This window comes from Schistocerca americana, chromosome 4 (genome assembly GCF_021461395.2).
Source record: "Schistocerca americana isolate TAMUIC-IGC-003095 chromosome 4, iqSchAmer2.1, whole genome shotgun sequence".
Lineage (NCBI taxonomy): Eukaryota > Metazoa > Arthropoda > Insecta > Orthoptera > Acrididae > Schistocerca > Schistocerca americana.
This window is the reverse complement of record NC_060122.1, coordinates 207,540,444-207,553,235: the sequence shown is the minus strand read 5'-3', so window position 1 is coordinate 207,553,235 and position 12,792 is coordinate 207,540,444. Positions and strand designations below refer to the sequence as shown.

Genomic DNA, 12,792 nt, shown 5'->3' with positions numbered 1-12,792 from the left:
TTCTCCGCAGGTGTCGTGAAGGTTGAAGATAAGGACCCTTGTAGAGGCAGCTTCGTCTGCGAGTAGAATGGATGACACAAATCCCAGCACCGTGGTGGCTTCTACGATGAAGCAGTGAGAAAACCCTCGCTGCAGAGGCAAGTCCATGGTTTAGAGATTCCCAAACTTCTCCTCTTACGGAACACTTCGGGATCCTGGTACTTTGATGGAACGCGTTGTTTATTTGAAACGTTAATAAAAGTAACTACATTTTAAAAATTGAGAAAAACTTAGTTTTATTCAGTGATCACTTTAATTTTAAATAGTAATACTGAAGCCATGGTAATACTAAAAAACAAGAAGAATATCGAAAAAACCACCGTGTTACTAATAGCTTTTCGCAGAACACATACTCACTTCCCACGGAACACCAGTTTGGGAAGCCCTGCCGTAGGCACAGTACCCCCATGTACTGTAAATGACACGGGTAGTGGAATTTCTCGTCGAGAACGTTTCAGACGTCCATCTGGCTTACGCCATGCTGGCGGACCACTTTGCTGCTGCTGATCCTATCCTACAGTGTTCAGTACTTTCTACTTGAACCTTCAAGAGGGTGTACCTTCTTTGGAACGCGTTTCTGCCACATGACCGTAAGATCCTCTTTGCTCCTTGTGCACTTAGGGATGGTTTCCTGCAGTTTTTACCCATATATGCTTGGGCTTCAACTGTGTCTACGTTTGAAACCTGTGATTGGACACATTGCACTGTTGTTCTCTACAGAGGTCGCAGATCACGCTGTACAGCAAGATGTGGGAGTTCATGAACTCACGGAAGAACGTGTTCGTGCGCACATACGACGAAGGTATCCGGCGAGTGAGGACCTCCAAGGGCAAGTACGCGCTGCTCATCGAGTCTCCCAAGAACGACTACATCAACGAGAGGGAGCCGTGCGACACAATGAAGGTCGGCCGCAACCTGGACGCCAAGGGCTTCGGAGTCGCTACCCCGCTAGGATCGCCTCTCAGGTAAGTCCCGAACCATCCGTGTTCGCTGTAGTGGTCTGTTCATGCTGCTGCTTCGATGTTTGCTGATGTCACCGGTACGCCCAAGTGGGTTATTTATAGTCTCTGGAGAATCAGAAAAATGAAGTATGAGTTGCATAGAACAAATAGTGACAACGATTGATAGTGGAGTTGTGGGCTCATCATTAATAATACTGCTTTGTGACGACACCAGTGACAGCACCTTCTTGTGGCATTTAACTCAACAGGGTTTCTTTGGCATGGCGACAACATATCCCCTCGTGTCTGCGATACTTCAGTTTGACGTCACGATTGGGGCTCTGGGTGCTGTACAGTCTGACGGATAACAAGACTAAGATCGTTGTGCAGTAAAGTTTTTTTATCCATTTTACACTGTAACCTCCCAGCAGAAATATTTAAATGGAAATGGTGCCAAGTGTAACCTCCCAAAGAATAAAAAATTAAATGAATTTTTCTAATATTGTAACCTCTGAACAAAATTGGCTCCCATTTATAGTCTGTACGCATAAATGCATTCACACTTACTATTCCCACAAAATTCTTTTCTCGTTTAATGTCAAGTTCGAAATAGAAAAATTCCTGAACACAAAAATAATAAAAAAGTTTAGTAACCTGATAAATTTATAAGCAGCGCTGACCTTCGGCCCTGTATTCTGAATAAAAATGGCAAAAATTTCTTACCTCAATAAAACTGCAATTATATCTGCTCTTAAATAGGAATTTTTCGACACAGCTTCGTGCAATGCTGGCGTATATTTTTATTTGATTCTTGGATGCTAGGATAATGCATTGGAAATTCTTTAAATTGAAATGAATGCTTTACTTTAAAAGAGTTGCTTTATATTATAAAAATTATTATTGGGGCATTTTTGAACAAATTAAATTACAATTAACATACATTATTAAATATGCGAAAGGCTGCTTCTTTACCTTCTACAACAATACTCATCCTCCAGAGTCCTGATCAGAGTCGCGAGCAGAGCACACAGCCGACGCATGCCGACTCCCGCAGACCACTCGCAGACTACACCAGACTACTACCGACTCGCTAGTAAGGCCGACCGACTACTACTGTCGACTCGCGCAGTCAAGCGCAGACTAGCGACAAGCAACAACTAACGATAAACTACTCTCTGGTCAGAGATTCTGTCATGCCTCGCCCATCGCCGGCAAAGCATGCGTCTTACAACACTGTCCCTTGTTTATGACAGAATAATAATGGTTTCGGTCTACAATGGCCATATTCAGTTACGCTGAGGTCATCGGTCCCTAGGCTTACGCACTACTTAATTTAGCTTAAACTAACGTACGCTAAGGACAACACACACACCCAAGCCCGAGGGAGGACTCGAACCTTCGACGGGGGCAGCCACGCGAACTGTGGTAAGGCGCCATAGACCACACAGCTACTCCACGTGGCGTGATTTGTCAGTGCATGAACACAGTGCATTGCCATGATCATTCATCCACCTAGCAACCACACATATTATCTGAAGACTGGAACTGTAGGCCGAAACCGGTATGACTGCGTCATAAAAAGTGATCGTATTAACAGTATAAAATTATTTTTTATGATAAGTCAGTCATCGTCTCCGTAGACGGAATGTCTTTTCATTTTTTTTTCAATTAAGAGCAAAAATTGATAAAATTAATTCTTATCAGAAACTAACTGCCACAGCGTTATAAGGACGCACTTAAACAACCGTCCTAGAGCATCGAGTCAAATTGTACCTCATGAATGTTGATCGTCCTTTTGATTATGAGTGTTAAGTAAATGCAATATCTAATCTGAAATAAAATGGGAGGTAGTTTCAAGTAGTATACTATATGATGAAAAGATCGCTGACATTCCTGTGCAATGCGGAACTGACGACTAGACGACACAAGAGACGGACCCATCAGCATAAAAACTAGCAGGGGGCGGTGACTACTGTGCGGTCAGTAGAAAACCAGTACCAGCAGAATGGGCAGGTCAGGGGAGCTCATTAACTTCGAACGTGGCCATTGGATGTCACTTGAGTAACAAGTCCAGCAGGGAAATTCCAACCCTTTTAAAGATGTTCCATTCGTGGTGTGGTGTGTACCGTATCGTGGCGTGTAGAACGTCCGTCTCTATGAATCGTATTATTGTATTAATGTACTGCAGAGACAAACACAGGCTGTGGAACGTATAGTACGAATCTGTAAAACTTGTTGGTTTACAGTAAATCGTAGGAAGTGACCGTAGTTTAATATTATTTGCGTAATATGTTACACGAAACTTTCAAAATCCCGTATACATGAAAACAATCTGCAAGGATCTTGAATTTATTAAAATGCAGGTAATTAGCTTTAACTCTGAAACTTCCTTCAAATTGAAGCAGCATGCACGTACGTAATAGCAGTTCCCTTTGTCGGTAAGATTCTATTAATTGCTCATCTGCTTTATCAGAAAACACATCTCACCTACACGCACAAACTACAACCATGCGTTACTGAACTGTCTTCGGTGGGTAAAGCTTTAAGTTCCGGATAGTAGCCGGTCGGAGTGGCCGTGCGGTTCTAGGCGCTACAGCCTGGAACCGAGCGACCGCTACGGTCGCAGGTTCGAATCCTGCCTCGGGCATGGATGTGTGTGATGTCCTTAGGTTAGTTAGGTTTAATTAGTTCTAAGTTCTAGGCGACTGATGACCTCAGAAGTTAAGTCACATAGTGCTCAGAGCCATTTGAACCATTTTCCGGATAGTAAGCTCTCAGAGCTATCTTTCTATTAAATACCAAATATAATTCTTTAATAAAATATACAGCTGTCATGGATTATGTCCTAGCATGAACAACTGTCTGTACCGTCTCGTAATATTTGAAACTTCTCCCGATAAATATTTGTTTTCTTTAAGTATTGATAAAACTTCGTCTTTGCCACAGATTCTATCAGCACATAAAAGCACGATGTTTTTGGGCAAAATTTCTTGAAATTAAGCAAAAAACCTATCCACACTGAAGGAGTATTATTAGTATTATTTTTTTAAAAACAATTCTGAGTTGAATATTAATAATCACTTCAGAAATACAGTGAAATAACGTTATCGGTCTTAAGATGGCCGACAGAAATGTGAATAGTACCTGCGTGTCTCGCGCGTTATTTAAAATATTCCCAACAATATTCCCAGACACTTTTTAAAGCGTAGGCTTGTGGGGTTAGCAAATACTACAATAAGAGATTACAGAATTAGGTAATATTCCATTTATTACTTCAAATTACCAAGTTGTACTTATCGCAAACGCGTCTGGCCTCCAGCACGCTCAAGATACAACGTCAGAAATCGAAGAAGAAGAAGAAGTGAGAACCAAAAAAATCCTCAAAGTGTTTGGTATAAGAATGACAATGATTATAGATATTAGTTTCCCATACTACGGCTCTTTGTAGGTCATGGCACATTTAATAATATTTCTCGTAATGCTTTTGTAAAGAAAGTTCGTCATTATCAGTTTCTGACACTTTATAACTCGTAACGAAGTTTTTCGTGGTAAATAAAGTTCTCTTTCACGAAAGTTTATCGCCCAAGTGTCTGCTCCAGGAGGCAAACAGTACATTGTTCTCTGGAAGCAGTGTACATTATTACTGTCCGGTACTGCTTGTCACTTGTCACTTAATCGTTCGCGCGCCAGTTTATGAGCTTCAGTTCGTAACATCACTTATATAGTTCACCGAGAGTGACTTCACTGTTTGTACATCATTGACATAGTAAAACCGTTAAAATTCGTCTAATATGTGAGTGAAAGAGTCTTTACATTTCATGTAATGTTGAAAGTTAATGCGGCTTTGTATTTATGTCTCATTTACGTTAAAAACCTTTAAAGTTCATGAACAAATACAAATTTAAGGTGGCATTAAGTGCCGGTCACATTTCTTCAATCTGGTATTCCTGCGCCCAGGACATTTACACATTTACAATGATGGCTCCCCCATTCGGGTTACAGGTGCCCGAAAACCTTGGAAAACTCCGCTTGGAGCCTCCAGACTGGATTTTCGTAAGCCTTACCACGTCTCAGCTAAGTAAAATTATCAAAGTTAGATCGACAGTTCACAACATATATAAAATCAGAAAATCGGTTAATGTTCGCAGCTAACATGAAAAAAAAAACAAGTAAATATTCAAATATTGAAAATAAGTTGATGTACTGGAAGGTCAGGCCAAATGTGAATGTCAAAAACAATATTTACATTGATTACATGATTGTGTGTTTAAAATTTTAAAGAAATTGAGATGTTTCTTGCGGTTTAATTTGCGACTGTACTCATATAATGCAATGAGTGCGTAATTTTGAAACGTCGTCCCTTTGGCGATGCGATGTCTGGAATAGGCAATGATGTGCGGTGTGCAGAAGCGGTGCTCTTTTGACGTCAGGCGGTGAGAAAGGCCGCAGCCGCTGCGGTGGCGTTGGCGGTGGTGGGGACGCATCTCGTTGGGATGAGCTGTTGCAGCTCGCTGTGTTCTTCTGTCCGCACTGGCTGGCCACGTTTCGCTTGTAGCAATCACAAACACGCAAAAATAGAAAAGCAACGTATCGGGCATTAAAAATCTTACCAGCTAAGTTGTTGTTGCTGGAAAGAAGCTCGTCATTTGTTCATTCATGCATTTTATTTATACTTCATGGTGTGTGTCGTGCATGCTACGGAGAATCGTTGTCGTATCACAGTCCAGTTTCCGTACATTTCCGGGTTTCTTGCAAGCACTCACAGTTTAGTACTCACAAATGTAACACATCCCTTTCAAATTTTGCACACATTTATCTCCATAAACGTCGCATGCACTGTGGGGTGTGTCTATGCACAAGGAAAATAAATCGTTGCTATACTTCTTTCCTGTTGGCAACACTACTTGCTTCAGTGTAAATCCGTAGTTTTATCATAGCTGTGTTTTCGTCTGAGGAAATTTTCTGTCTCACTCGATGATCGCAGTTTCATTATTCCACACTACCGTCACTTTGATACTTGTGAAATCCACCTAACGCATAAATTTATGTTTCACTTTAGCACCTTATGTGTAACCCACACAAAGTTCTTTCACTGTTCACTTTTACAAAACATTTCTTGGTATCACTTCACAGTCACGGGTCTGCGTCCTTGTGAAAATGATAAATGATGCTTTTACTTGAGTAAAAGCATATGTATAAATAAAGTTACAATCAGTTAATTGCTTACATTTTAGTTACATCAGTCTTTAACTGATGGTAACTAATCCCACATGCCAAAACAGACCAATGGCCATTCTGGACTGTATATGCAATGTGTTCCCATCCTAATCAGAGGACACGGATGTGTGCATCTAAAATCCATAGCTAATCACTAACAGCCAACCAACGAAATGAAGCCAAAAAATGCATCGAAATGCATAGGCTGTTCAAATCGAACTTCTCTGACCGGTAGACGATTGTAAAACCACACCTCCCAGAATACTCTGATTCTATAACGGGTAAAAGGAACAATTAATGGCCTCAGGGGCACGCTTATCGCCTTACTGAGGGCTCAACATAATTCTTTACACAGCAATTAAAATAAATTATCATTTGAAAATTCCTCTGACAGCAGCGTTTGTCATTAGTGCCTTAATGTTTTGAAATCTGTCACGAAAACGTTTTTAACGTGGCAACAACCTACAACTAAACACAAATACGAAGGAAAACAACGAAAAACATAAACTTACTACTAAGGTAGAGAACATAAATACATGACTCTAATCTAGGTAGGAACCATTGAAATTGAAAACTGTGTAGAAAATTCAGCAGAAAACTTAAACCTACGTAAAAAATGAAACTTTGCTACAAACTACATACAAAATTGAGCACAAGATTGAAATAAGTGTGAGTACAAATCTTACAACTAACTAATGCTACTACTTACAATTTGAGAGAATCATTTTCTCAGTAATTTTCATGACGCAACTGACATCTATTCCATCGTTATAAATGGTTGTATCTTGTGAGGATAAAGTATTTTCACTTTTGTGGTCCAAGGATGTGCCAGGATATAACATCCGTCATGTGGAATGTTTATTACTACATATGGACCGTTACACAATAATTGCCACTTCCTGTTAACATTTTTACAACTAGAGGCTCTAGGGTGGGCCCTCACTAAGACCTGTTCACCTGCTTGGTACACATGAACAGTCTTACTCGAGCGCGCATGCCTTACCCTCTTGACTTTGGCATTTCCCCCAAAGTCCTCAGTGCTTTGGCCAGTTTTCCGTACTAGGTTATCTTCCTTTTAATCTTTGGGAGTGGTCTAATCCACTCATTGAGCGAGCTTCTCCTTATTCGTCATCAGTTCCCCTGGTGTGAATTCGGTAGACTGGTGAGGAAAATTATTGTATATACTTTAAAACATTGACACGTACTGAGTCCACTTCGTATGTTGTTCATGAGCGTACGCATGTGCGAACCTGTTAAATTCTCTAAAAATTCTTTCTGCCGGATAAGCCTGAGTGTTAAAGGCCGAAATCAATATATGCTTTGTTCCATGATTCTCTACGAATTATCTCCACTTACGGCTTTTGAAATGTGGCGCGTTATACGTCAGCATTGTGGCAGGATTTCCCACTTGAGAACGCACGCCTCCAATGTCTGTCTGACAGCCTGTATGAGAGGAAAGAAGCATTCTGTGAGTAATACTTGTTTTAACTTGTATCTCCAGCCTGACAAACATTGTAGAGTGTTATCCACCGACATGAGGAAATTATGGTCATACGACTCGAGATGTGTTTTTTATGCTTGATCAGAATGAATCAGACGAGAATGTGGTTCAAATGGCTCTGAGCACTATGGGACTTAACATCTGAGGTCATCAGTCCCCTATAACTTAGAACTTCTTAAACCTAACTAACCTAAGGACATCACACACATCCATGCCCAAGGCAGGATTCGAACCTGCGACCGTAGCGGTGGCGCGGTTCCAGACTGAAGCGCCTAGAACCGCTCGGCCACACTGGCCGGCACGAGAATGTGCATCCACAACAGTTGCTGACGTCTTTGGAATTGATGGCGCTGTGATATCGGAACCTCTTTTCCAGTCGTAGCCTGACACAAGTTAGGCAGGTGCCTGTCGTGAACCACGTGTCGTTTGCGAACTAAAATCGAAACTAACTGTACGCCCTAAAGCGTAATAAAGAGAGAACGGTACGACGGCAAGCAACGCGAGTGAAATCAGTATCTACGAGAAAGGCCACAGTCGTCTTAAACAACAACATACGCAATCAGAGTTCCAGAGCAACGTCCAATTCCACAAAGCGACGTAACAGTTGAGTTTGAAAACCGACCAACGGCCAATCCCATACCACTTATTTGTCGTGACGCCTGCAACCGCGGCCGCCGAAAGCGGAGCTACGTGTCATGCAGATACTGTCACCGTCAGTCTCTGAGCCGTCCTCCACGTTGCTGGATGACTCACTCACAATGAAACTCATTGTAAAAGCATCTATGGCAAGTGGCAACTGTGCCAGCTTGTTTCCGGACCCTGCTGCGCCGTTTATATCACAAGATCCGTTGTTTACATCAGCAGTTACCAGAAGGAAACATTCCCATTGCGGAAAAAGTTCCATACCATAAGACAGTACTGATTTAAGTTTTAGAAGGTTTTCCAAATTACTCCAGGAGAAGGCTGGAGGCGTTCTCTAACAAATGCCACCCTTATGCTTTTGACTTACTTGGGCCTCTGTTGATTGCGACGTTGGCATAGTGCCTAATTTAGCTACTGTGCGCGCGGCAGACTTTCACAAGGCAGAATGCCGGAAGCTGGAGTTCTTAGTGTGTTGTGTCCACAACACAGGGATGGCTACATAGGGAAGCTCCGTAAAAAAACTCTTAGGTTGCACCCATCTGGTGCGCTGCCTCCATGAGATGACGAACTATCCAGTGCTGTGTAACTGTAGCCTTTCAAACGTTTGTAATATTTCAGGACCATCTGTAGATTTATTGCGCTTTCACTTTGGATTATTTACTTGATCTGAAAGAATTCCTGAAGGAGATGTGACCAACCTATGGTGGATGTCGTTTTTGGACCCAAAAGGTAATGGTGCTGTGGTGAGTGGCGTCACGTCTTCAAACAGAATACTGACAGTATCTTTCAAATTATTTTTTTTTTTTTTTGCTAGTAGGTTGTGGTAACAGACGTGTAGCGTAGTCCCACGTCTTGTTCTGATTATAAAACGATGGTTTTTTTTGTGGATTGGTGATACCAACGAATGTTAAGTACAATATTTTATTTATGGTGCCATACGACCTGTAGTGTACCCCGAAGTCTGCGATGGATTTGAAGGAGAAATTGTGATTAAAATTTGGCGAAAGCACAGACCGTAAAGCCTTGAGAATAATTGCAGTTCTTCCTATTACGTAATTTACATATACTGTCCTGGCGATGAGCGGTTTCTATCCAACATTTTGGTATCATGGGTCATAGCAGACGCGTCGTGTCGGTTAGTTCTATACTTTTCATATAGTGACTGTTGCGTATCTATGAAGTCTGATGCAACTCATTCTTGTCTCACTTTCTGAACTATTCTACAAGAAATAGCCCACCGTAGTTGAACTATGTAACGCTCCTACTCTCATGTTTTTCGACTCCCACTCGTTTTAACCGTAATTGCAATTTACTCCAAAAACGAGTTTCATACTTATTGAAGACCAGAAAAGATCACTACGGGAGTATTACTGTTTCAGCACCACAGTTTCGTGATATTGCGATAGGTGGCGTCTACTGTAACGTAGGTGTGTTCTTTTGGCGGAAAACCACAACATCTTAGATTGCATGATGTGTACGGAGACCTGCCATTGAACAAAAGCACGGTGAGTAGTTGGGCGAGGCTTCTGTCATCATCGCAACAAGGTCCCGCGAACTTGTCCGACCTTCGGCGTGACGGCTGTGACTCCGGCGATGTTGGTACGTGCGGACACTCTCATTCGAGGTGATCGACAAATCACAATGTAACACCTCGCTACACAACTCGACGTCTCTCTCTGTACTGCTAACACACTCGTCCACAGTTGGGGTACTCAAAGGTGTGCGCCCTCTGGCTCCGACGCCGTCTAACAAAAAGACCATGAAAGGCAACGAAAGGTCACGTGTGCGGATTAACTTGCGCGCTTCGAGACTGATCGTGACAATTTTGTGTCGAACATCTTCACAGGCGATGAAACGTGGGTTCGCCACTTCGAACCGGAAACAAAACGGCAATCCATACAAGTATGCACAGCCGAGAAAAGCTCACAAACCTTCACTGGTCTGGTCTTCCTCATTCATTGTACAGCACAGGTCTCGCGTACTTCAGCTTCCATCTGTCTGGGCCAATGAAACATGGTTGAAATGGCTCTGAGCACTGTGGAACTTAAGATCTTACGTCATCAGTCCCCTAAACTTAGAACTACTAAAACGTAACTAACCTAAAGACATCACACACATCCATCGCCCGAGGCAGAATTAGAAACTGCGACCGTAGCAGCAGCGCGATTCCGGACTGAAGCGCCTAGAACCTATCGGCCATTCCCAATGAAGGATGCACACCGCGTGAAACAGTCATGGGACCATTGCTTTTCACAATATATATAAATGACCTAGTAGATAGTGTCGGAAGTTCCATGCGGCTTTTCGCGGATGATGCTGTAGCATACAGAGAAGTTGCAGCATTAGAAAATTGCAGCGAAATGCATGAAGATCTGCAGCGGATAGGCACTCGGTGCAGGGAGTGGCAACTGACCCTTAACATAGACAAATGTAATGTATTGCGAATACACAGAAGGAAGGGTCCTTTATTGTATGATTATATGACAGCGGAACAAACACTTGTAGCAGTTACTTCTGTAAAATATCTGAGAGTATGCGTGTGGAACGATTTGAAGTGGAATTATCATATAAAATTAATTGTTGGTAAGGCGGGTGTCAGGTTGAGATTCATTGGGAGAGTCCTCAGAAAATGTAGTCCATCAACAAATGAGGTGGCTTACAAAACACTCGTTCGAACTATACTTGAGTATTGCTCATCAGTGTGGGATCCGGAAGCAGGTCGGGTTGACAGAGGAGATAGAGAAGATCCAAAGAAGAGCGGCGCGTTTCGTCACAGGGTTATCTGGTGATCGTGATAGCGTTATGGAGATGTTTAGCAAACTCAAGTGGCAGACCCTGCAAGACAGGCGCTCTGCATTAAAAAAAATGGTTCAAATGGCTCTGAGCACTATGGGACTTAACTACTGTGGTCATCAGTCCCCTAGAACTTAGAACTACTTAAACCTAACTAACCTAAGGACATCACACACATCCATGCCCGAGGCAGTATTCGAACCTGCGACCGTAGCGGTCACGCGGTTCCAGACTGTAGCGCCTATTACCGCACGGCCACTCCGGCCGGCGCGCTCTGCATCGCGGTGTAGCTTGCTGTCTAGATTTCGAGAGGGTGCGTTTCTGGATGAGGTATCGAATATATTGCTTCCCCCTACTTATACCTCCCGAGGAGATCACGAATGTAAAATCAGAAAGATTCGAGCGCGCACAGAGGCTTTCCGGAAGTCGTTCTTCCCGCGAACCATACGCGACTGCGAAGTATAAATGTAGATGTAGAATGCAGATGTACATGGACGATGGGAAGGTGATCGATGCAGCAGGACGCTTTCTCCGACGCCGACGAGTAGAGTGATACCATGCGGTCATACAGACCTTCCCGTAAGTTGGCAGAAGGCCGTCACATTGAAGGAATTTTATGATGACAAATATGGTCTTGTAGGCAAAAGAGTGATGAGTAATGTGATGTATTGGAATCTGAATAAAACGGACCTGCTGTCAGAAAGAAGAATGTTTTGCATTATTTATTGAAGGCACGTCGTATCTGGTTTTGGATGTGGCAGATGAATTGAACTTGTGGATACTGCACCGTGACACCAAATGAAAAGACTGATACTGACTGAATGGAACTCCCGGAGATATTCGACCTTTGACGTGGCACCGAGTGGACGCGCCTGAGTTCGCGGAGTGCTACTCGGGCAGAGCGTCCGCCGTGGCGCATGGCGGGTAACAGCCCTCGCCCGGCGGTGGTTCGCTGCGGTGTTTAGCCAGCTAAGGCTACTAGGCGTGCTTGCGAAGACGGGCCATTTCCATATCAAAGCGGCCGCTATTAGGATCCTGCGTGCGACACGCGCCTCCGCCGCTTTCCTTACGTTTCCCTCGAGTTTTCCTCGTTTGAATACGGCGGCCGGAATGCGCGGCGCGGTAATGGCGCGTGAGCCCGGCCCGTGGCTGCTACATATTCATGTCGGCCTGTGACGAGCCGCCGCTGCCGCCGCTGTCTCGCCTGCTTACACATCAGCAGCCGTCTTAAAACCAGAGTTCTGCGTCTCATTCCACAAGGGAAGCACAAAATCGAAACATAAACCGTTTGTAGGAGAAAGGGAAATAGCGCGCTGTTATACTTTTACTACGCTGCTCAGAAGAATTAGGCGTCTACCACACTTCATCGTGCAATAAATGATGACTCGGTATGTTACCAAATTATACCCTTATCTTTCACAGATTAATTACACAGTAAAACTTCATTACGCCCTCAGTCGTTTACGTAAAAAGAACTGAAATATTGGACAGGGGTTGAAAACAAAATGGAAACAATTACTCATTCATTCATCCTGGGTGCTTTCCATTCGACTTTTAGAGCTTCAAAAACGTATTTGTCCTCGTGAGCGTCTATCGTGCCTGGCGCCTACATGGCGTTCTCCGTGTAAGTCTACAAAGTTCACCCTGTGGTATCCGTTC

General features: G+C 43.2%; 1 protein-coding gene across 1 annotated transcript in view; it reads left to right on the top strand.

Annotated features, from left to right (window-relative positions):
• LOC124613042 (glutamate receptor 1-like) overlaps positions 1 to 12,792 on the top strand; it is a 1,340,173-nt gene that overhangs the window by 1,264,727 nt on the left and 62,654 nt on the right. Inside the window, exon 15 of the mRNA XM_047141610.1 lies at positions 760 to 1,004. Coding sequence (XP_046997566.1) covers positions 760 to 1,004 — 245 coding nt within the window. The remainder of the gene's footprint in view (positions 1 to 759; positions 1,005 to 12,792) is intronic.